General features: G+C 42.3%; 1 protein-coding gene across 11 annotated transcripts in view; it reads left to right on the forward strand.

Moving 5' to 3' along the window:
• Window positions 1-26,500, forward strand: part of Pnut (septin 7-like protein pnut) — a 42,229-nt gene that overhangs the window by 9,896 nt on the left and 5,833 nt on the right. For 3 of the 11 annotated variants that reach the window (XM_072012243.1, XM_072012239.1, XM_072012242.1), the window contains exons 2-9: window positions 20,654-21,131; window positions 22,598-22,805; window positions 22,892-23,144; window positions 23,386-23,575; window positions 23,669-23,834; window positions 24,323-24,364; window positions 25,032-25,167; window positions 25,243-25,406. In XM_072012243.1, coding sequence (XP_071868344.1) covers window positions 20,654-21,131; window positions 22,598-22,805; window positions 22,892-23,144; window positions 23,386-23,575; window positions 23,669-23,834; window positions 24,323-24,364; window positions 25,032-25,167; window positions 25,243-25,406 — 1,637 coding nt within the window. Of the gene's footprint in view, window positions 1-11; window positions 639-1,338; window positions 1,836-17,262; window positions 17,864-20,653; window positions 21,132-22,597; window positions 22,806-22,891; window positions 23,145-23,385; window positions 23,576-23,668; window positions 23,835-24,322; window positions 24,365-25,031; window positions 25,168-25,242; window positions 25,407-26,500 lie in introns of those variants that run through there. The other 8 variants (XM_072012234.1, XM_072012233.1, XM_072012235.1 and 5 more) reach the window with 8 other exon arrangements.

Raw genomic sequence — 26,500 nt, forward strand, 5'->3', positions numbered from 1 at the left:
CCACTTTTGGTGGTAGCTGCGTCAGGCGTGGTCGTTCGTTAGCGTTAGGGACCGCAGTACATCCGAGTCTGGCGAGTCGTATGAGTCGGTCTTCGTGTTGTCGCTTCGTCAACCTTTGTTGGCAAGACTGTGTGCATATATGCGCGCCCGCGCGCGTGTGTTAGTGTCCGTGCTTGGCAGAGAGAGGTCGTTTAACTTTTTCTTCCCCATCGTTGTTTTTCTTTTACTTGCCAATCCGGTGGAACGAAGAATAACGTTGTTCGAATCTTCTCTTTTCTCATAAAACAAGAAAAAATACGGAGAAACTATAATCGATAATGAAACAATGCATAGAAAAGTGAGAGTGAACGTGGCCACGTTCGGCCGGTTTGCCGACAGCGTGAATCACCAGCAGCAACACCGGCGTTCATGAGCCCACGCAATTCTAACCGATGCACGAGATTTCTCTCTTTCTCCTCCCTCTTTCACTCTTTTTCTTACTACCCTCTCTCGCTCTTTACTCCTAGTACTACACTGTACTACACTGTACTACACTAGTACTGTACTACACTGTGGCACTCCAGTGCCGTTTCATATTTGCGTACGCAAATTTTCCCGTTCCAGTGTGACAGATATAATATACACAAAGTCATAATATAGTGAGTATTTTCGTTGGTTTTCCTCCGAGCAAAGAGATGGTTAATCATTTCACAATGGACACATATATGTATACGTGCGTGTTACATGTGAATTGTGCGTTCATTTGTAACATTATCAGCAAAGCCTGTGATCGTGATATAGTTTCTGTTGATCCTGTGTAACAAAGGCGTTTCCAAGGGCACGTCGTGATTTTCATAACGAGCCAACATATCGCCATTCAAGGGATCCTAGTTCGCACTCGAAATTCATTGTTTTTTTTTTTTTTTGTATTTCTTGTTCCGCCCGTGTGACCAAAGATTCGCTCAAAGGAATCTTTTTTTGCAACTCTTTCCCTCCTACCCTCTCTCTCTCTCTCTCTCTCTTTCCCCCTCCCCCTCTCTCTCTCACTTTCCTTCTACAATTGGAGATGAATGAGAGTTTAATACCTTATACAAAGTTCTTTGTAATATCACTATCTTTGATGAAGTAATCGTTGTAATTTCTTGAATTTAACGTTTGTGGGAAATCAGGATAAATGGCGATCTAAGAGAGAATACACGCGCGCGCGCGTGCCCGTATGTGATAAAATTCATTGCTAGCTCTAAGCGGTTGTTATATTCACAGTATATTCTTTGTTTTTTTTTTTTTTTTTTATTTAAAGTGCATTTCCTACTGCAACGCTACTAGATACATACGAATTATACTTTCTTCGATCCTTAGACAAAAAGAAAAAGAAAGTATATGTGACACGACTCTCTATTATGATTTTCTTAGTAAGAGAAAGAAGGAAATTATAAATATAGCAAGCTGTGTTTCGATATAGGGAAGAAGGAGAGAAAGAATCGTGCGGAATAGAAATCACGTGAAATCGTGAAGAAATGTCGACCGAAAATCAAAACGGCTCCGCCGGTACACAAAGCAACGGGATAAAAACGACGATCGGTTGGTCGTCGACGACGAGGACTGTCTCGAACAATTCGTCGTTTTTGCACACTAGTAATTCGATGTTGAACCGTGATAAGCCGCGTCAAGTGCCACCGCCAACTTTGCCAAAATACACGTCGAGCTTTAACGCCGGTTGGAATGGAAGCGGCACGACCGAACGATTGAGCCGAGATCGCGAAGTTGGAGGTAGTTACAGACTGGCGAGTCTCGACAGGCTTGCCCTTAGGCAGAGGATACTTGACGGGGAGAAATCAAATGGCGACACCACGTCGGTAAGCCTATATATTAGACACGGAGAAATATCGATCACGTATCGATTATTATCCGTTAGTCTCTCGTTGATGTCTTTTTCTCTTACTCTCGATAGTTTCGATATTTTTGTTCGATAGTCGAGGTTATATATGGTATTCATACTACATTATCATAGAACACTTATGTATTTATATAAAATATTTTGGAGTTTAATTAGCACTGTAACGAGATACGAGTAGCGTGATAATGTTGGTAAAATTTGAAAGGAATTTGTGAAGGTATACACTGTTTCTGAGATATTTATTGCAAAAATTCGTTTAATAAGAAATTAATACGATATATATTTCTCCAGTAACGAAAAGTGTTTCTTCTTTTCTCGTGTAGTAGAGACTATGATTTATTCGCGTGTAAACGATATACGCATTAACTATATAAAACGAAGTAACATCGAATATCGACGATATGGATGGGATAGGAAATTCAATTGGCACAAATAGCAAGTTCGCAGTCGAGATTGCGACGATTAGTCTTTAAGGTAGATTTCATATCGATTAACTTAACCTAACTCGCGTTTAACGGGCCGGGTCATAGAACTTGTAACCATAGTTGTCTTTGAGGAGCTTCATCGTAAATCTAAAATCGATAAGTCTATAAAGGTAACGGACGAACACGCTTTAATTACAAAAAGATTAATCAACCACGGAAACTGCGTGGAATGTTAACCCTTGCTATACACAGGGATCTTATATCAAAGTTGTAGATCTTTAACATTCTTTTAACGCTAAATTTACGAACCACGACGAATACGACTGATATGAAATTTTTTATTAACTTTCAGTCTCTCTTTAAATTTGATCGTGGAATTCTCTTGGAAAGTATTTACATTGAAAATATTTTAAAATATTGTTTCTGATATTCTAGATATCAGGTATGCCGTTAATTTGCTCGGAAAATTTTATGAATTTGTTAGCTACTGCTAAAAGCTTTATTTATATCTGTATTAAAATAAAGCTTGAAACTATATACGTTATAAGATAGCATGCAAGAAAGTACGTCCTTTTGATCACCAAGTAACGTGAAAACGAGAAAATTAACAGGATTGTACTTGTCATATTTGTCCCTTATAATCTTCGCGTTATTTATTTATCCAATCGTTATACAGTTAACTCGTTTACAGAGATCTCGAATAAAAATATTTTTATATCGTTTAATATAGCAGATCTTTCTAACGTAATATGTAAATCGAAAGCTAGAGACGTAGACGCGGGTGAACTTCCCGAAAGTCGTTGAAGATATTTCGATAGGTAGATGAGAGGTTCTGTCAGGTTGTTCGTGACTCTGTAATCCGTAACTCAATCTCGCCTCTCGAAGAATCAAATTTTATATCCCTGACACGATGGAGGTCGCTCGTCAGTCGTTTCGACATTCGAGGACTCCGTATAAAGAACCACGTGATCGTTCCGTTTATTCCGTTCTTGTGACTCCGTGAGAAAGCTGCCTATGACTCACGGAATCTGACTAGGTTCGGCTTAACCAGTTCCAGTCGACGCTTGTTAATGTTCTACAAAAAAATCGCTGTCGTTTCGATCAGACATAAATGATTAATTATGATTGCAACATGCAATTTCAGTAATTATTTACGATGAAAATTTATCGCTATTTAAAGAACTGAGAGCATTAATTCATAGGTACGTAGTTGAAAATTGTGCATAATTTTCGAAATGTCACGTTCACGACATTACGTGATTCTAAAATCGTTGATTGTAATCGGTTTCAGGCAAACAAGTGAAATTTTAGCCTCAGAGTTCTTTCTTCCATACGAATTACGTTTATTTCGAAAATTCGTAAACTTCACGAAAGATTATATTAGACAACGTTCTCGTTGTTTCGTCGCGTTTTTCGGGCGTTTCGAAAGCCTGGACAAATAAAAAATCAGACTTGCATGTAATCGCTACACACAGAAGGGTAATTAGAATTTTCAGAATTTCAAAATTCGGATTTTATCAATTCGAATTTACACTACCCACGCGTATAATACGATATGCGACGATCGTAGTACGTGGAATTTCTCAATTTTCTTTAGAAATGTCTATCGTTGTATAGATAAAATAATCGCATCTCCGAATAAGCTAAAGATCGATGAGATTTACTTTGATAATTTCCATGTTAAATAAATATCGTCGATTGTAATCGGTTTCAGGCAAACAAGTGAAATTTTAGCCTCAGAGTTCTTTCTTCCATACGAATTACATTTATTTTGAAAATTCGTAAACTACACGAAAGATTATATTAAACAACGTTCTCGTTGTTTCGTCGCGTTTTTCGGGCGTTTCGAAAGCCTGGACAAATAAAAAATCAGACTTGCATGTAATCGCTACACACAGAAGGGTAATTAGAATTTTCGGAATTTCAAAATTCGGATTTTATCAATTCGAATTTACACTACCCACGCGTATAATACGATATGCGACGATCGTGGTTCGAGAAATTTTTCAATTTTCTTTAGAAATGCCTATCTTTATATAGGTAAAATAATTGCATCTCCGAATAAGCTAAAGATCGATGAGAATATCCGTTCGAATCGAACACGTGGCAAGTTTGCCCTATGTGCCCTCCCTGTTATGGTTGCATGCGCGTAGGGGTAGGGTGAAGGAGAGAGAGGGGAGAGAGAAAGAGAAAGAATTTGCTAGTCTAGCGGGATGTATGGCAAGAGCGATGGAAAGAAAGGCGGTCGAGGGAGGAACATATGGGGATGTGGGGCATCGTTCTTGCGCCCACTTTCATGGGCTTTTGCGCTCGCGAGAGACTTGTATTTTAATTCCGTCGCGTCAAGTATGTGCTTCCGATTTCTTAACCTCGTACCGCACCCTCCCATCGTCCGCGTTTATTTTTATATGCTTCCTTTTTTTAATTAGACTAAATTTCGTGCAACTTGTCGGAAACTCGAACGGATGAAACACGTTCCGTCGAATAAATAAGCACCGCAGGAGCGTTGTATGTAATTTAAGTAGCAAGACCGGAATACTTTGGCCTTGGAAACTCGAGTAGTCCTACCTAACTCTTCGATACACCGTTGTTTCGCTAAGTGCCTTACCTATTCTTTTATATACACATATGAAAATTCCATCCTAGTAGTTAAATATCGTTAATTAATCAGGATTGTTCGTTGATCTCGATAGACGAAAAATAAATCAAGGGCTAGCGACGATCGTTGTCAAAGTTCTGCAATTTTTATAAATCGCAATGCATGTACCAGGTAATTTCGATAATGTTTCGAAATTAATTGCATTTTAGTCGTAACCAAGTTGGAAGCAATATCAAGGGCGTGCACGTGGTCGTAAAGATTTGAGAGTCACTGAGATCACGCACATGGCTACCCTTCGTACTTATATTCGGAGGAAGGGGTCCTGTCCGTGTTACGGGGTGATTTTAACCGAGGGTTCAACCCCCGATGGTGCGTCATAGACAATAAACAATACACCGTAATTCGTGACTCACGAAACGGCGAACAGATACACTTGAAAGTGGTTTTTAAATCGAAGGCGTCGTATATTCGTACGCAGGGACATCCTCTGGAAACTGTTCAGGACATTGAAACGCAAGTATTCGTACCAACTAGATATCCGTACGTTTATTGGGACTGTGAGCATCGAAATGTACAAAAATATACAAATTATCGTGGAAGCGCGTTTGTCCGAAAATTGTTAATCGGGACGATGATAAAAGCGGTGCCGATAGAACAAAAGTAGATGAGTTTTCCTCGCCGTTTATTATTTTTCATTCGCGTAGCAAGTTACGGGTATTTGCGTTACCAAAATATCGTACACGCGTCGAATTCTCGTTAAAAGTGACTAAGAAATTATCGACGTCGGCGATCATCGCATCGCCTCTTACGAGTCTTTACCGATACGGAACCGGTGATGAAACGAGGATGGAAGCTTCCAAGAAGGACGGAGAAGCCTGGTCGCGTTCGATAAAATGGAAATTTATGACTTCCGTGATCGTGGCCGACCTTAAATGAGATCATTGTTCCGTCTCGGATAAATGCAGCTGGTCGAAAGAATTTTCAAGTCCTTTCTTTCTTCTACGTACGTAGACGACACGGTGGCTGACGCGGTCGTCGCCGACCGACTTGAAAGATACAGGAAATTTTCTTTCAAACTGCGAAGTAAGGAATATTTGTTAAAAAAAAGAAAAAGTTCCTTTCGCGCGAACAGATTTTACTCGAAGATCATCTCCACTCGTAAAATTCGTAAAATTCACTCGGATCTATCTGATTGGTAAACTCGTTACTCGTTGGCGCTACGCGAGGGAATTTATCAACACCGGTAAATCGGTAAATCGTGACTCGTGAAACTCGACCAACGATACTGGCCAAGTTGCGCCAGAGGTCCTTAGTCGTACGTACGTCTGTTCGTCGAGGATCTGGTGGAACCAGTTTCGGAACAACACGAGGTTTAGAGAAGAGAACGTTTAGAGAAGACTCGGCTAGCGTGCACTCGATGTAAATTCATAGCTGGGACGAGCCTGGTTTGATTCCGTTGGAACACGAAGGGGAAACCCGCCCACCCGACACACAGAGCACCCTTTCAGGAAAGCAGGCCGCGTCCCACTTTTTCTCCCTGTTTTTTTCGCTTCAAACAACGTTCATGTTCCTCGTTCTCTATGGTATTTCCATTTCCAACCCTCGGCGGAGATACGTGTGCACCTAACTGTTTATGGCATGTTCACCGCGTGCTTATATACGGTTTTACACAAATAGCGCGATAGACTTTTCCACGAAACAAAACGCGAACGTAGTCGTAGACAGAACAAAATAAATAAGAGGAGAACGGCTGAGAGAGAAAGGAGATTCGTGGCAAACTCTTGCCGTCTCTTTCTCTCAACGAACTTGCGCATTCACAGCGAGAGCTTCGCCAAACGCTCTCGTTTTTCCAGGCTCTGCCTGGACTATAGTAGTGGGTTAGTATATTTTCTAGTATATTTTTCAGCGGCTACTGATTTAAGTTTTCACCAATTAAAAGGCTTTGCAAGTCCGTCTCTATAGACTCTAAACTGCGAATGTTTACGCGTTTGTACGAAATTTGGAAGCGTAAAAGTATACAGAATGTATACGATATGCAAAGATATATATGTGTGAAACTTCTAAGACGAAATACACGTGTTAGTGGCGTTGGTATAAATCGTCGTGAAATATAAAAGCGGCCTATTCATCGTCCGTTACTCCGAGTTACTCTGTTTGTTCATTTTCAAAGAATCTCGTGTCGCCAGATATTATCGATCTCCTTCGCCAGAAATTCTACCGGGTTTAAGAATTTACTATTATCTATTTTCTATTTTCCCTGGCTCCTCTTCGTGGAAGAACTATCATCGACGAGAAAAGGGCCACGTGCGATCGAACGTTTCCTGGTTTACCGCGTTCCAAGAAACCTTACCCTCCGTGTAAACTTATTGGTAGCGTATAATCGAATAACGAGAAAGTTATCCAGCGCATTCCTCTCAAACGATCGGCGCTAACAGCCGGTTAGCCGATCGAACGTTATCGTTTCAAAACGATTCTCCTCCGTGTTCGATCATCGGAAACGCGAACCAGTACGCGTTGTTGTACGGTTCAGCAGGAACTCGCGACGTATATTTTGCCGGTTACCCGGTAAAACCCGCTAGTAAAATAGAGTAGCTGGCTGTTTACTCGAACGTTGGAAACTATAAAACGGATTAACGGGTTGATAGGAAAGAGGCCCGACGTCTAATCTCTCCCCGTGGCGCTCGTTTAGAACGTGGCATCGCGCGGCGGTCTCTGCCGGGCTGGCTCGAACGTTAATTGAACGAAATTAGCCGAGACGTTGTGCCGGCACGTGCGAGACGCAGCATCTTGCTGCTAGAATTTCACCATGCTGTACTCTTAAAAGAACGTTAATTAAGGAAATTCGTACGGGTCGAGGACACGCGAATACCACCGTGCCTCGAAACATGCAGTTTACCCGGAGAATTTCACTTAAGCAGAGAATTGGGTTACGCGCAGGCTTGCAGTCCGAATTAAGGCAGAAGTTGCCATTTTTGTCAATTCCTCGTAGGATTAACGAGACTTGGTTCGAGGACTGTGTGGAAAAGCCGTTCAAATGCGTGTTTCTTTTTATAAAAAACGGATAAACACTACGATGCTTCTCGTAATTTAGACGTATCTCCGTCTGTAGGAAAAGAAGCTGCGAGAAGAGAAGTAAAGAAGATACAATTTCTAATCTCTAACAACGCTATGTTTGTACAATCGTTAGGTTATTGATCATCCCACCGCGTGACCCTCGATAAGAGCGTGTATTTTATTAATTCATTGTTTATAAGAATATGAAGGGAACACCGCGACGCTGTAGTTGCGAGGCTGAACGAAGCTAAAAGAAATTTCGAAAAAAAGCTGAGAGAAGAGAAGTACAGAAGATACAATTTCTAATCTCTAATAACGCTATGTTTGTACAATCGTTAGGTTATTGATCATCCCACCGCGTGACCTTCGATAAGGGCGTGTATTTTATTAATTCATTGTTTACAAGAATATGAAGGGAACACCGCGACGCTGTAGTTGCGAGGCTGAACGAAGCTAAAAGAAATTTCGAAAAGAAGCTGAGAGAAGAGAAGTAAAGAAGATACAATTTCTAATCTCTAACAACGCTATGTTTGTACAATCGTTACGTTATTGGTCATCCCACCGCGTGACCCTCGATAAGAGCGTGTATTTTATTAATTCATTGTTTATAAGAATATGAAGGGAACACCGCGACGCTGTAGTTGCGAAGCTGAACGAAGCTAACAGAAATTTCGAAAAGAAGCTTCGACTCTTCTCCGATCGTGTAGCTTCATTTTTCGTTTTAATCGATTGGTCGGCTAACATATCGACGGATCGCTAGTTGCATAGTATTCTGTATGCTGAACAGTACTCTGCTCTTTGCGTGTTAAAATCGCCACGTAAGAATTCGCATAGCCAGCGGATCGATACGCTTTGCGATCGCGAGGTGGAAAAAGCAAATTCGGAATCTCGTTTGCGCTAGTTTCCATACGAGCAATTATGTCCATGTTCGAGAACCTCGTGCCTGTAACCCGATAATTTCGTTATTGAACGTTTTCGGTGCCCTTCGATTCTACTCCTTGCTTTGATTAACCGTAACTTAAAAGTGGAGCAGACTCGTGAATGGGATTGGGTCGTGCGATTGCATCGGCGGAAAGCTGGTTGACGAGTCGTTTTTCCTCGGACCGATCTGAACACGTAGTTACGCGAGCAAAAAAAACGCAAATGTTTTACGCCGTGAAAATGAAAAAAGGGAGTTGAGCTGAAAATGACCACGGCGTTAGCAGCTATCGATTTTTCTAACAATCCCCCTCGACCTTCCACGACTCCCCCCTTATGTTCAACCGTTTCGATTCACCCGCCGTACCATCCGAAACGCATCTATTTGCAACTGTTAATTACACGCGTTACTGTTCTTCGCTTTATGTCGGACCACGTTCGTCCGCTAAATTTCCCACGTTCCCATCATCCACCGGAGGAATTTTGCGCTGATAATAGTTGGAATTTACGGTTTGAGAAAACTGTGACGAAGGCCGAGTCTTCGGTCGCAGCCAGTTTCGTAATACGTAAGACAAATAGAAAGCGAACGAAAATTGAAAATCACGTTGTTCGTCTTCTTTACGGATTGGCGATGCTGTTCTTCGCTTTATATCGGACCACGTTCGTCCGCTAAATTTCCGACGTTCCCATCATCCGCGGAAGGAATTTTGCGCTGATAATAGTTGGGATTTACGGTTTGAGAAAACTGTGACGAAGGCCGAGACTTCGGTCGCAGCCAGTTTCGTAATACGTAAAACAAATAGAAAGCGAACGAAAATTGAAAATCACATTGTTCGTCTTCTTTACGGATTGGCGAGATTGCGCGGAGAACGAGACAGCAACGTTGTTGACTCAAGAGGAGAAGAATGTTTCTATTATATTCGTGACTGCATTGTATTCTGAAAACTACGTGGCACGCCGCGTTGCATCGGCGAGTGGGAGCGTCGTGGCGTCGCGTGGCGTCGCGTCGCGTCGCGTCGGTGCGGAAAAAATCCAGGCCTCGTAATCACTGGTGCGATTCCACTGCAATCATCGGTATGCAAAAGCGAATGCCGTAACGCAAATTACGTAGAAGACCGATTAGATACTGGAGCGTGTATTTATCATCGCCCCTTCCGTGTCTGTGCTTTCGATTAATTCATATCTATTTATAAAATAGTATCTCCCCGCGTGGCACTGAAAAACACAAAACTGATCGTTGTAAAACGCAACGTGCTTCGAGAACGTGGTACTACGAACGAAAATGCAAACGTTACGCGAAGGAAATACAGTAACGAACGAGAGTACTCGGACAATTATATTCGGCATTGTGTAATTACGTTTTCAAGGAAGGCGCATCGTCGTTAATTTCGATGAAGGGCTGGCGCGTATTACGACGCGTCCTCCTCGGACATAAAAAATATTCCGAACGGAGGACGAACTGAACGACGCAGCAGGGTTAAATATACATTACGACTCTATGCGATAGCGAAATCGTTATCGTAAGTGGCCAAAGATTTTTCCACGATGTTGTAAATCGCTAGGGAAGATCAATCGTTCGGTTACTGTTTGCACTTAGGCGAATATACGACGCAAGTATTTGAAACACGGAGCAACGTTGACGCGCGTTTTACGAAACAGTGGCAACGCGTTTCACGAAGAACAAAAGCTTCTCGATTTATGTTAAAAACAAGCCCGCGTTCCGTGCTTGCAACGAGTCGCGAAAGAACACTTTCTTCGTCGAATAAAGGCGGACCGTTGCTTGCCTGCTGTGTTTCAAGCGCCTGCCAGTTTCGATACACCTGTACAGGTTGTTCTTTATATTCGGCAATTAACTTGTCGAAACGTTGGAAATTTATACGATGAACGCGTATCGGCAGTTGCGAAAAATCTACGGATCGATCCGAATGGGAAATTTAAGAGGGAAAGCTGACCGAATTTACGTATCGACGGCAGAAGCGAGAAACGCGGTCCAGCTGTTCCATATCGCAACTGGTTTCGCGCGAGAACGTTCAATGGGACGGACGACACGGCAGCGCGAGTCTGCGAGCTTGGAATTCGTTGTTCCACGAAGGTTTCCAGGTGAATTAAATGCAACAGAGACGCGTGGTTGGACGGAATTGCCACAACGATATAGAGCGAGCCATTAGACGGCAGAAATCTGGGCCACGCGAGACTAAACGGCCACGACGATAATAAAATTATTGCACGATACACGCGGTACCGTGATTAACGAGTTTCGACTTTGAAGAACTTCGAGGAGCCGCGCCTCGTCGATGAAAACAGTTATTTCCGAGTCCGCTGCGTGTTCAATGTACAATGTACAGTGTACAATTTGCCACGGAGCAAACGGATTAAACGAGCGGGGCAAATTTTCCAACGCTATCCGCGCATCACGCGAATCGCCAACGCTCCGCACTTGCATTCCGAACGAATAATCACCGTGTCGCGGAATGATATTTCGTAACTCCTTGGTTAATTAGCCGTTCGTTGAGCGCGGTAATCCGTGGTAATTAAGGGTTGTTCTTATTATTAACGCCTCGTGACGTTACTTCTGGACTAGGTCTGTTCCTAGACCTACATGCGAGAACGCGTATACGTAAAAATGCAAAAATTGGGAAACGGCAGGTAGATACTGCGATATTTAAAAGATGGATAAATTCCCATGAACGTGCGCGGTGCAATCGATTTGATAAATTCAATTTGATATAAAACTGTACGAAGAACGACGAAGAGCCATGTATCCGATTTAGCGCGACTGTTTCTACTTTATCGAAGTTCTTGATTAAAGCGTTACACGTATACGTGGAGCACATATGGTTAAGGTTCAAGTAGAAAGCGATCGCTTGTCGCTGTAACGATATCGCACGGAATGCCAGCGAAACTTTGGCAGCGTTCAACGTCTTACGAAGCAGCCAAGTTCTCTGTCCTATCGAGCGGTGTATCTGTGTAACAGATCGCTTGATTTAAAGCGTGTTTGTTTGTCGAAAAGTTTCGGACTCGAACATCGCGTCAATAGCATTACCTTACGCGTCGAATCTATCAAAGTGAATTTAATACGACCTACCTTACCCTATCTTACCTTACTTTATCTTATCTTATCCCACCTTACCTTACCCTACCCTGTCCTACCTTACCTTACCTTACCTTACCTTACCTTACCGTACCGTACCGTACCGTACCGTACCTTACCTTACCTTACCTTACTTTACCTTACCTTACCTTACCGTACCTTACCTTACCTTACCGTACCTTACCTTACCTTACCTTACTTTACCTTACCTTACCTTACCTTACCTTACCTTACCTTACCTTACCTTACCTTACCTTACCTTACCTCACTCTACCCTACCTTACCTTACCTTACCTTACCTTATCCTACGCTTCGTTCCACCTGTATATGTATATGTATAGTGTTTGTAAACATCAAAGTCATTAGCAATTCGTGACATGGCGTTATTATTAAAAGCAGTTTCGCGTATACGTACCATATACTCGTAAAGAAGATACTACAAATATTTTCTTCCCAGTAAGACACGAGATAAAGTAATAATCTGAAAGTTTCAGACACTGTGATATATGCGGCTTTTAACGCGTTTGTCTCGTTGCTCGCCAGACGTCTATAGAACTACCAGACTTTCTTCAACCTGTTATCAGAGGTTTCTGTTTGTCTTAAACGCCTTTCCACGCCTTCGCTTTTGCAGCCATGTAGGTTTTACGCAGAAAACGGTTCTTCTCCACGAAGGATCTTATCGAACGGATAGACCAGCGCGCCGACGTTTCCGATAGATCGTGATCTTGTTGTTTCTCGATCAGCTCTCTCATTCTCCGAACAGACAACTTAAAGCAACCTGCTATCTTATATATATGTATATATATATATATATATGCTAGAATCGCGAGCTTCTCCGCCGTAAAATTTCTCCTCCACTTCCGGCGGAAAAAAGCGGCGCACCGGATGCTCCTCTGGGAAATCAACGAAATATGTACATATCTCGAATAGTTTTGTGCACAGATCCGATACCACCGTTTCTTTATTGCCATCGTTCTCTCCTTTTCGTATTTGTTTCCGACGTACGAACCGTTAATACAATTAATAAGAATTTGAGGATAAATCCAAGCAAGCAACGAGTATCATCGTCTCGTATCGTTGCGTACGTGTGCATAACAATGAGTCACGCAAGTAGATATTCGTAGTTATCGAATTGCCGACTTCGGTATCTTCTAAAGCGCAAATTTCATATCATCGATAAGAATCTCGAAACCTGCCAAAATAATTCTTATCGACGATATCGTATTTGTATTTTAAAAGATATCGATCGTTCAAAGTAGGACTTACCGTAGCATGCGAAATACTACTATTTGAAATTCGAAGAACAATTCTTATCGATGATATTCCTTTGATATTATTATTATTATCATTATGTCGAATTTGTATTATAAAAAATACCACTAGTAAGTAGTCGTTCAAAGTCGACGATCGGAGGGAAGATTAGGAATACTTCTGGGACTCGCTGTGTACATACTCGTACGTACATTAACAGCACATTCTGATAAGTGACTATTTACATGATAAGAAGAAAGGACCAAACAAGTTACATATCCATATTTGTGTATCCGCTTCCTTTCTCTGCGCTATTTTTACATCGTCCAACTATCATTGAAGCAAATTGCTAACAGTTCCGAGTCGCTGCTAGTTAGGAAATGCAGTTTCCGTTTGTTCTTAGCGTTTCCTTAGCTGCTAGTCGACGATCACGATCAACGACTATTCAGAATTAGCGAGGAAGACTTTTTCGGTCGGGCGAAGTAGCAACTCGAGATGATTTTGCGCGTATGTGACGAGTGTCTCACGAGTATCCTATGCACAAGTTAACTTACAGAAACTGTTGAGGTTGTTAGATGTATGCGAATGCAAAGGAACGCGTGGATAAATTGTAAGGTAGAAGATATATACTTTAAATACCGAAGCGTAAATACAAATCGGAATATAATTGAGCTGATCCAGATCCGCACGCCAGCAGTGTTACCCTATGACTGAAAACCCTGAAGCCAACGTCGCCTATCTACTTTTGGTTTATGGTTTGCCTTCGGTGCTTGAGAAAACTAAAAGACCAGATGTAGAGTTTTCTTAGAGGTGATGACCACTTCAACAGAAACATATTTTAATAATTTGTCTATGTTTACATCCTTAAAAGTATGATTTCATAATGTTAATTTCTGTTTCTTCTTCTTAATGATAATTTATAATTTGCGTTCGCAAAGATGCGTCCTCGGTTTGGCCGAAATTCTTCCTTGCTGACACGATGTCATGTTTGCCAAATCGAATACATTGATGGCAGCGTAGCGAGCATCTGTCTGAACGTGGTTAACATCTGCCAACGAGGAAGGCAGTTAACGGAAAATCTGACGGATCTACGCGGCCAGTGCAGATCTACAACGATGTAAATGAACGCGACAGGTGTTGCACGATCGCGAAAGCCATCTGCGCTCCATTCAGACGGTCTTTAAGGCTCCATTGTGTTCGCGATATCGGTTCACCGTGTTCTCAATGGAATCTCGAGAGAGCAACTGGAAGAAACGGCCACGAAACCAGACGCCAGTGACGCGACTCGTTCCACCAACCTCGTTGTTAACGTTAATTGTTAATTTGCTTTATCGATCGTGTCACATCCGTGCTTCTTCGTTGCGCTTTCTACGCGATCGACCAACGTCGCGTAAAGCGACGAATGTCAACGCGCAGACCATTGTCAGGTGCAAATTTGCGCGTATTTAGCGAGACTTTGCGATGTATCTAGCCGCTTTCAAAGTTGCGGTTTATCGTCTCTGATTTGAGAATCCGCTTTTTGATCTTTGATATTAAACGACAGACGGTTACGAGGCGAGGGCAGGGACTTTGGTTCTCGTTATACCGAGAAATCAAACGCAATTTCCCATCTCTCGTTGAGTTTGCGAGTGATTGGTTCGCTATTTACAAGTTCGATGTCGATCGTTGACTCGCTACGTTTCTTATCTCGAGGAACGGAGAAAGGATTATTTTCCTTCCACTGGAATTAGATCCACCGGAAGGAGTTTCCTTCGGTGAAATGGAAATATCGTAGCTTTCACCGATGGTCCAAGGTTTTTCGCCAAGCCTCGTCCCCAACGAAAAGACCGAACGATTCTGTTCGACGCGTTTCGTTTCTGCACTTTTCGCTTCCTCTTTACCTTTACACGGTGGCTGACCAAAGTATTCGAACACTTATCGCGGAAAGCTTTTAGGTACGCGTATCTGTACGCACATTGTATATCGTAAATGTCAGGCTTTTTATATAAAAGACTTTGAAACGCAAACACTGTAATAAGACGCGGATCTCGCGAACAACGCGTACGTGAAAAGTCTCTACAAATATTCGAACGCTGTCGCGAGTTACCGTTTATCGTTTTTCCTCCGTGTTACTCGGTAATTTTCTTCGGTCTAGCGGCAACGCGTTTGACGTACACGCGAACAAGATTCGTACGATGGATAATAAGGAACGAGAAAAGGAAACGTTGATCCGCAACGACCGAATCACGACGACTAGAAAAATTACACACAGAGCGTTTTCGGACAGGCCGAGGGTTCCATCAACGAATAAATATTCCAAGCGGCGAAATAATTCCATTTTGTACGGTCGTGAAAGCGGGCGGGGTAAGATGGCTGGGAAAGGAACGAGCGGAGAAGAGTATTTAAAAATTGCGCGAAAGACGGTGGAGATGACGTTTCGTCGTTGCGTCGTTACGATGTATTTCGCGAGAGCAAAGTCCGAAGCTTGCTGGCGAAAAGAAGGGAAAATCTGATAAAAAGCGATTTCCCTCGAGGCAAAAACTGCTTTTAGCTGACGGTGCACGAGTTAGAAATTTAAACGCGAAAGACAAGTCGCCCGAGATGATCCCCGATCGCAGCGATAGTCTCTTCGCTCGTAATAAATTAATACTTTTCTTTTTCCCTTCGTCTCCCTCTGTTTCTTCGTATTTTCTTCCTTCTTTCACGTTGCTATTTCAAAATATATTTTTCATACAATCGCTGTTGTTTTTCGCGCAAAGACTGCATTCGTTGAAAGAAGATTCTATCTTACCGATACCATCGTTCGTTCGTTGTTCGTTCGCAAATCGACGTAGCAACGTGGTGCGAGAAAACGGATTACGAATGTTGGAAACGCGAATGAGAAATTTGTACTCGATACACGATGCTGCGTCGAGTTGCTGAATTGTAGTAAGCGTGTCATCGCGCGATGGTGTTCTATGGTGTACTTATGGATAGTCGCGCGAATCCCGTAGAGGGATACGTAGATACCTACGATCCGCGTACATCGGGCGTTCCGTTTTCAGCTCAAATACACAACATTCGAATCCAAGTTTGAATTTCGTGTTAAATTTTTTACGCGATACGGCGTTCTCGAGATTGACGACAGAAAGGAAAGCAAAGCGTAGGTCGATAGTCGGATGTCAAGTATCGGCCACGGCAGAAAGACCCACCATCGTGCAACAGTCGATTACAAATCGATTGCTCCGTGAAAAGTAAGATTCCTCGGCGTCGTTTCGTCTCTCCTTTGGAATCACCTTTGAGCTCGACAATAAATACCGCCACTCGACATCAACTAGTACCGAACGACGATAGCGCAGTGGTTAACGCTTTTGGTTACGAACGTTCGGGACCCGGATTCGAATCCCGGCACCCGTAGTCCGATATTTTTCTTCCTCGATACATAAATTAGAAGAAAATACAGCAGTACCCCAGCAGCGACATCTACAGCCAGCAACTATATCACGGCCTATTCGTCTCAGAAATCCTTTTGTTCCTCTCGCCACTTTAATACGATACAAGTGGCTACTTTCGTTCTACGTGGGGTTTAGATATTCCTCCGATAATAAACCGCTACTAGCGAGCCCTTAATTAACGACAGGCTTGTTACAGGTTTCTTAACCGTTGTCGTCGTTTCAAAGGCATCGTCATTGTTCGATCGCTGAAACGATCAAGCGATCTTACGCTGTCCGCGCTGACTCGCGTTTTCTTTCCTAATATCTTCCAGATGGAATTTCGTTCTACGGTTTACGGTCTAAGAAACGTACAGGTTTCGCAAAAAGCGTGCAAGTTCGTCGCTGAAAACGTCAGCCTACGAACATATAGATCTCGATCGATTTATTCGGCAATTGGCGAAAAGTCGAGCTGCCTCTGTCGCAGCCAGCCAGCCATCTCGTTCCTGTTCCAGGGCTGAGAGATTACCGAATTCTCTTTGTTTCGATCTGTAACGATTCCTCCAAAAGTTCGTCGTTTGGAAAACACGTTGCGTACGCCGATTTATACGAATAATCCGAATATTCGATGGAAGGTGAGAAAACAGTTTTACCTCCGTAAAAGCAAAAACATATTTGCCATGTTGTTGTTTAATTGTAATCGTAACGACTGTGTTGCGTAAAATCGCGTATCGTCGTTGCGAGAAGCTCGTCATTCTCGATGACGGGAGGCAGACCTCGAGACCGAGTTCTCGGTTGTGGAATGATCTTACGTTTCGAGGAGCTTCTTCGATTTTCCATTGTTCCGTGTTTCTATCCGACAAGCGTCAAGGTTTTAGAGAGGAAGCGAGTCGCACGGCTAAATTGTCACGGTGCGTCCACCACGGTCCACCACCTCCTTTGGATCTCTCCGAAGGGACTTTGGAACGAGGCTGCCTGGCTGTCGTACAGTCTTACACAGCGCACCGGACCGGTTTCTGTTCCACGATGCTGCACTCGGTTCGACCGAGAGAGAGTCTCTCTTTCTCGGCGGATGCCCAGCCTCGTTGGATGCGACGCGTGCAACTCCGTGTTACATCGTGCCGTAAATAAAGGGCGTCTCCGTAATCAACGTGGCTGTGGATTTTTCCTAGAAATGATATCGTCGAGGCCACCCAGAGTCGACGCGCCGCCACCTTCGACTCGACCTTTTAGTCAAACTAGTTTCACCACGGCTTATATGTACGTATATATTTAGCTTCCACGGAAACGTAAGAGCGTCTCTGATACTTTTTAGCTTCCCTTCGACGTACGCCCTTTTTGTTCTCTACGCGCGCTAGGAGACGCCAGCGTCTTGCTTAAAGCGTTTCGCTTACTCCACTTACCGTTTAAAGCTCGTTCGCCGTTAGCCTGTTACCGCGTTAAAAAAAAAAAAAAAAAAAAAGAAAGAAATGGAAAGCAGGTACCTTCCAACTTCCAGGCTCCGTTATCCACGTTTCGGATCGATTTTGGACGCGCGAGTTTACCATCACGTCGCACGTACATACACACGCGCATAACGATACAGTTTAGTCTATGTGGACGAAGTCGCCTACGTGTAAAACACCCTGAAAGTGCAATCGTTCGTACGTTGACTCTGGGTGCTGGTTCTGTAAGCGCGCGCGCACACATACGCAAACACACAAAGGTTTCGACCGAACACGATCCATTTCCGCGAGTCGGTCAGCAACGTCGGTTCCGTGGCGCGAGGAAGCCTCTCTCGGGGAATTTACGACTCGGCAAATGGAAGAACTAGCCGCAGCTAGTCTCCTTCGAGATCCCCTCGTTATTACGTGACGCGTGCAAACGAACACACGCGAACGCGCGTCACATTATCGACCAGCTGGATATCGAGAAAGGCGAAACTCGATGTCGAAAATTGGACGCGCGCTTAAGCGACGTCCGTTTCCGCCTTGACCTTACGCACGTTTCTCGCCGCTCCTTAACGAGCACGAGCCAGCTATTTAATTTATATCGTACGCGCGGTGCTCGATAGGATCGAATCGTAACGGAACACGTAGCGCATTATAATTCACTGTACGCCGCTTCGTTTCTACGCTCCGGTATTAAAGCATGGCGGCGCACACGATTTTTCTTTTCCTTTTTATTTGCCAGTCGCGTCTAGCGGTGGGAGAACGTGGCTGTCTTTGACGTCGCGGAATGCAACGGGCATCGCAAAAGGTTTTGCGCTTCAAACGAAAACTCTGACGCTCTTTTCAGTTTGCCTCGCGAAACCAGGCTACACCACATAAAAACAAATAATAATTTTTTCTTAAACGCGCCTTTCTTCGAAATACGCCATACGTAGTTGCGTTTCGTTTCTTCGACGAACGTATTTACGTTTCTAACATTCGTACGAACGTTACTGGCGTAATTACGTCGACTGTACCGAGGATGGGAAAAAAATCGAAAGCAAAAAGAAAAACATACAACTTCGTTACGCGCGATATTAAATCTTCCCGTGCGCGATACGTCGAATTCAATCTGAGAAGCGTATACGCGCTCGTATATTTCCAACTATGGGAAAAAGTTGCTCGTGTTGATTCGACCTATATATTTTGCCCGAGATTTCGTCAACGGTAGTCTGCGGTCTCTGTTTAGTACGGTGAACACAATGGCCACTTCCGGCCGGAAGTTCGTAAGACACACCGCCACTCCAAGTTGACCATAGCTCGTCGCAAGCGTCGTACGTACGTAAAGCGTGTATCGATCGCGAACAAACAAACCGTCGCTCCTTTACGACGCGGCGTTATTATTTGGCCTGTTTGAGTTTTTACGCGTGTTTGTTGATCCTTTCGATCGATTCAAACTTCCTGGCACGCGAACGAAGAAAAAGATAGCGAGAGAGGCAAATGGAGATCGGCGAACTTCCGACTAGATGAAAGTAACCGCGTTTATTATAGAAGTACAAGGTGGTCAGAAGCGAGGAAAGAGGATAGACTGGCTGTAATTCGCGCGGTCGGATCAATGATCCGACTGCTGCTAACGATGCCTCGAATAACGAAGCTATAACGGTGTAGAAACGATTGGTACATGTTCTCGTATAGCGTATAACATACGAACGGTTTCAAACAAAACGGAACAAAGGTTGAAATTGGATCGGAGTGCGTGCATACGCGTATCACCGTACGATTTGAAAGATAGCCAATAGCAGCGAGAGTAGGGAAAAAAACTGGAAGAAATACGTAAATACTGCTGGCATTTATGTATTTGGGGCAGATTGCAGACATATCGACCGTTGGTAGGTTCGTGTTGTTATTTTTTCCCCGTCGATGGTGGTTATTGGCGTGAATAGGTATTTCTCAATGACCTCTGACTAACGTAATAGAAGAAGGAACAACAACAACGTTTACAGAGATTCTAGAATCGAAAGACGTTGCAAGTTATCGACGGTACGCGTACTGTATCGCGATGATTTCGGAGAAGCTAAAAATGAATACATACTACGATATATATCAGATAGAATCGTCCTTCTTTTTCACGTACGAAACAAGTCCTTCGTATTAACACTTTGGGAATTGGAGACGCGAATAAAAACGTTAGCTTTACCGTTGAATAAGGCGGTAAGGAAAGCAACGAACGTTCGTTGATTTTTCACAAGATATCACACTCGTTGGATGCTGCTCGGAAAGTTCGCTCGGATTTTTAACTCTTTGGTCGACATAAAAGACGATATCGAAAAATTGTTCACCGAAAAACCTGAGAGGTTCTGGAAGGATGGAATATTCGAGTAGCGTGAAAGATGGAGAAAGGTCGTGGAACAAAATGTCACCCATATAATTCGATAAACGTATGTCGAATCGAAATGTAAATCGGTACGAACTTTCCGAGCGACCTTTCCAACCTTTTCAATCGTTCGAAAAATACGCGAGAATTCGGACTATAGAACGCATACGTACGGTCCTCGAAGCGTTAAAAGCTGTGTTTCTTCAAACACTCGATCACTTATCACGGTCGATGTAATCGTACAAAAAGCGTAAATTTCGTTTGCAGATACAGGCGAAGCGCGAGCTATTTTTCAAAGGCGACAACGCCGGAATAATATCGTCGCCATCCGTGCCATCGGTGCCGCCTCCGCAACCTCCGTCGCAGGCCCCGTCGTCGATGAGCACGTCGTCGACGAGCACGTCGTCGACGACGACCACGACGATCACGACGCTCGCCTCGCCCAACACAGCACCGCCAGCCTCCACCACCGTGTACACGAGCGTCGCATCGTCGGCGCCTGCTTCCAAGCCACGACTACCTCCGTCCACGGTGATCCTGAATCAAAACGATGCATCGGAGGACAGCAATAAACGGGAGTCGAACAGAAGCAGCGAGAACAAGGAAACCGTTGTTCTTCATCCACGACCAACGCCACAGACCAAGCCCAAAGAACTCGATGGTTACGTGGGTTTCGCGAATCTGCCTAACCAAGTCTATAGAAAGGCCGTTAAAAAGGGATTCGATTTTACCCTGATGGTCGTCGGTTAGTTCAATCGTATTGCTCTTTCTCTTTTCTTCGAAAAACGAATCGATCGGTCTCTCGACCCTCCGTATCGCGGCGCGACGAACGCGACTTTAACGAAAACCGTCTACCGCTCTCTATGTACATCGTCGACTACGTTATGCGTCGATGTTACATCGTCGTATCGGGATAAACAGGTGCAGCTAGTATCGCGTGCAATTTATTTCGATACGTATGTATTTCGATGGATTTTAATAAATTGACTCTCAACGTTACGCCATACTCGATTTCTCTAGACTCGGGAAGCTACTCTTTATGTAAATACTGGTCGCTCGATCTAACGTGCATTCAGGTAATTACGGATTAATCGATTTAAGTGCAACGACCGATATTTTCAAGAATATACAGAGCTTCTTTAACGTGACGCGAGTTTGCATATACGCGAAATCTGGAGAAAAATGCGAGAAGAGTCGCGCGGAAAAATAATGATGGCGTAAGACTTGGGCAGATGAATGGCCAAGGCGAGTTCCAATTCGTTGTAAAGGGAATTTGTTTTTTCAAAGGGGGCGTAAAAAATGCACGCTACGATTTCTCCTGCGTCCCTCTTCTCGCATTAACGAGTACGGATATCAATCCATTGTGCGAATAAACGCACGCCGGACTTTTGTTTTTTCTTTCCTCTTCTCTCTTTTCTTTCGTCGTCCTTTAACTTTCCTAGATCCAGGCACAAAGAGAGATCCGTTTCTCCCGTTGGTATTTCAATTTCGTCGAGGATATTGCCTTATGAACCTCCATCTGTTTAACACGTGCAGAACGCTCTTTCACTCGACTGGATTAGGGCTGACTCGAAGCAGCAGTGGTTCTCATACTCTTTATTTTCTTTCGAAAACCCTTTTTAAAATCCAGTTTGCCTTGCTATTAGTTTTCAACTTAAATCACCGGACATTAAATTCACATCGAGATACGTATACAAATTTCTTTCTTCGGGAGAATTGCGATTCAAATTTGTATTGATTTATGTATCTTACTCTCTTTTTGTTTCCTTTTTTTTTTTTTTTCGTAAAATTTCACGTCGTAAAAAGATAATGACCAAGTCGATTAACAAGAAACGATCGATATTCCGCAATGAGAAGCGCGATTCTGGAAAAGTTGCGGCGATAGATCGCGTCGCGTCGTCTGCATGGAAGTTTGAAATTCGAGAATATAGGCGGAGTGCTGCTATTATTAGTACCGGTATAAACCGAGCCATTTCTCCATAAATAGAGCAATTCAGACGCTTATCCTTGAAGGAGAGAAGGCGCGGCACTTTGGTCAGTTCAAGGTACGCGGGCAGAAAGGTCAGGGTACCGTTCGGTATTTCAAACTGCCCCCTAGAAGAAGATTAAAGAAAAGAATGCTAGCAAAATAAACTGACTAGTAATTAATTTCCATAGTTTTAATTATTTTTCGTTACTCTGATTTAATAATATCTTTATATGTCTACGTAGGTGAGTCAGGACTAGGAAAATCCACTTTGATCAATTCCATGTTCCTCGCTGATATATACAGCGCTGAGTATCCTGGTCCTAGCCTCAGGGTGAAGAAAACCGTAGCCGTAGAGACTAGCAAAGTATTGTTAAAGGAGAACGGTGTAAATCTCACGTTGACCGTCGTTGATACGCCCGGATTTGGCGATGCGGTCGACAACAGCAATTGGTAATTTCAATGAGACTGACTAACGCGTGCACAGCTTTAGAATCGAATTACGCGACAAAGAGTTAAGAAAGATATTCTTGTTTCAGTTGGGTACCGGTGATCGAATATATCGAATCAAAATACGAGGAGTTCCTGAACGCCGAGTCTCGTGTGGTGAGACGGCAGATACCAGACAGTCGAGTACATTGTTGTCTCTACTTTGTCGCACCCTCCGGTCATGGTTTGAAGCCGTTGGATGTAGAGTTCATGCAACGTCTTCACGACAAAGTTAACATTATACCTGTCATCGCGAAGGCGGACACCATGACGCCAGACGAATGTGCTCATTTTAAGAAACAGGTTCGTATTATCGAGTAAACCGGTTGTAATCGCGTATCGACGCGCAAACAAACTTCTTTCGCGTTGCTTCGTATATCCAATAGTTATCGTTGATAGCTCGCACAGGTGCGTGTTAAAAATTATAAACTTGCGCTGTAGCGTCAACGCGTTGACCATAGCCGATTCGTTAGAGAAACGGTGTAAGTAAACCTTTGCTTGGTCGTGTCTTTAAACTTGCAATCCGTCGTTGTTGATTGTTTAGATTTTGAACGAGATAGCGCAACACAAGATAAAAATTTACGAGTTCCCGGAAGTGGAGGAAGAAGAGGAAAGTAAACTGCATAAAGTTCTTAGAGAGAGAGTGCCGTTCGCGGTGGTGGGTGCAAACACCGTGGTCGAACACGATGGTAGGAAAGTTCGTGGAAGGAAGTACCCTTGGGGAATTGCAGAAGGTATATAATTCTAGAGAATAGCTTGAGAATATATCTTTTAGCTTCGTTCGAATTTCGAGCAGAAATCATACTCTCTTTCTTCCGATTGTTTAGTGGAAAATTTGGAACATTGCGACTTCATAGCTCTCAGAAACATGGTGATTAGGACGCATTTGCAAGATTTGAAAGACGTGACAAATAATGTACATTATGAAAATTTCCGATGTCGCACGTTAGCCGGCGTTGGAGTGGATGGAAAACCAACAAAAGTCTCCAATAAGTAAGTATACCCTTTGTATCTAGTTATTATAAATGTAAGACGCTTAAAAAGGAAAACTGAAATTTACTGTATACGTCCGTATATATATACATATACATATACATGCATAGGATTAAGAACAGGAAAATATTATAGAGTAAAAGTTTAATGATATTTGGAAATCCCATAAAACACGATAATTAATTACATCGATTTCCGTTTTGTTTTCTTCTTTTCATCGCAGACATAGATATTCGTAGTCTTATTGGTTTTGTTTCGTTCGTTTTACCATAACAGTATAAAAAGCTTGTGCATGCAAACTATTGAAGACCAAAGATTATCTCTGTAAGTCATATACGTTTGAATCGGATACCATATTAGATAACTTTATTAATATATTATAGTTTAGGCTAGCGACGAGAGTGATCCTGAAAATACTTTTTTTTTTTTTTTTTTTTTTAATAGTATATCTCATACGTGAATTTTAATGCTGATTTCTTATTGGTTAGTTTGTGCCCTCCAGGAGTGATGAACAGTTTCATGACAGTGTGGTAAGTCTTTTAATAAGACCGGGATCGTGTAATATAGTTTTGTGTGCACAAGCCTCTCCAATTTCCATTTTCTACGCATTTAGTTCTACGCGTATTTATTTAGTTAAAGAGGGAGGGGCGGTTCATTCTGTCGATACGTGCGTATATTCTAAAATTTAATCGCGTAAAATGGAATAACGATTGTATACGTCGCTCGTTCAGGAAGACGTTAAAATCGACGTTTCTGACCTCGTTTATCAAAATTTATCAAGAACTTCTATAAAGATTATGTTTGTAGTGAACCCTCTGACTGAATATTTACTTCGAACAAGTAGATCGCATTATATAGTTTAATTCTGCTATAATTTAGCTATAAAATCTTTGTCGCTGATTATATTTAGTACTATCGAATATAACACGCGAATCCGCTTAGTTTTAGTCTACGTTTCCTTTTCTTCTGGCATCTTAATCTCCGTTTCCACCTTTCTTAAGTTTACAAATTATCACGACAAGTTACATTTTCAGTTTGCAATTCCCCATACACGTAGATAGATCACCCACAAAAAAAAAAAAAAAAAAAAAAAAAAATAAAACAACCCAAGCGACTGGTAAAGAAACTTTGTATAAAATATTTATCTTCGTTTAACAAAATATCTTTGAAGTTGAATTATTCGTGTACGTTTTGTAGGAATCCGCTGGCTCAGTTAGAAGAAGAAAAGAGAGAACATGATAATAAAATGAAGAAAATGGAGATTGATATGGAGCAGGTGTTTGAAATGAAGGTCAGAGAGAAGAAGCAAAAACTTAAGGACTCGGAAGCGGATGTAAGTATTCGTCGGCTATGTATACGTACGCATCTTCGAAAGAGCTTGTTTTAATCAGGGGAAAAATTGATTTAGCTACAAAGAAGGCACGAACAAATGAGACGCTCTTTGGAACAACAAGTGCGTGAATTAGAGGAAAAGAGACGAGCGTTTGAGACTGAAAAGTTAGCATGGGAGCAACAGACTGGACACAGTATCGAAGAATTACGTAGACGCAGTCTAGAAGCTAATTCGAAAGAGTAAGTATTGCTTAAGTGTATAAGATCTGCTTCCGTTTGTTCACATTTTCGTAATCGTTACGATATACCATTCTTTATGTAAAAAGATATTAAATACAAAAAAGAAAATCTGCTTCTTGCACGAATGGAAAGCTATTTTATAAATTAGCAAGATATAGCTTTATACTTATAGTAACTGGGGAAACAGTATAGATGAACAGTGTAACGCTTTAACGAAGTATACCGAATATTTCATCGAACTAAATGAGATGCAAATAACTAGAAATATCTTTTAATTGCTTAAATCTTTGCTTTAGGAAGATCATTCGGCTGAATATGTGCAATAAAAAGCATTTATAATAAGCTTGTAGCATAATTGTATTTTGTTGTAATTCACTATTACTAATCTTAATTACGATTATCGTTCTTTCTTACCTTTTGTCGTTCTCTCTGACAAATTTGCCGATTTTTTTTTTTTTTTTTTTTTTCGAAATTTACGTAGAAATGATTCCACGCAGCTTAGTCTAATAACAGGAAATTACTAATAATTATTAATAAGCATGTATAACGTGATCATCCTTTTTAACGTAATTCAAGTTCACTTAACATAATGTATTCATTCGATATTAATTCAACGTGATTCGGTACATTCCCTGACAATTTTGTTTCGTTCCAAGATAATTGGTTTTAACAGGCTATTGTTAGGCTCGATCGTTCGAATATTACTGCTTCCAAGCTTTTTTAGATGACTAATTTTTCTTCTTTTCTTTTTTCCCTCTTTTTTTCAAAATTACTTTTTAAGTATTCGAAAAAAGATACATCGTTTGTTTCCACGTGTATGCGATGTCTGTCCCTCGTGCACCACGATTACGTGTACAGCAAAACCGAAAACGCAAAATAAACGCGATAATATAATAGAAAGATATTTACTTGGAGTTTTTCGTTTGGAACGCTTAGTATTCGAAATTAGTAGCGAATGTTTGATACGATGAAACGGAACAAGTATATTCTCGACGTGTTCATTTAAGAAAGCTTTTTTTTTTTACGGACGAATGTTACGCGATGCTTGCGCTTGTTTGTTTGTTGTGTGTATACCATATCGGGGTGTCCCTTAA

Source organism: Bombus fervidus, chromosome 11 (genome assembly GCF_041682495.2).
Source record: "Bombus fervidus isolate BK054 chromosome 11, iyBomFerv1, whole genome shotgun sequence".
Taxonomy (NCBI): Eukaryota; Metazoa; Arthropoda; class Insecta; order Hymenoptera; family Apidae; genus Bombus; species Bombus fervidus.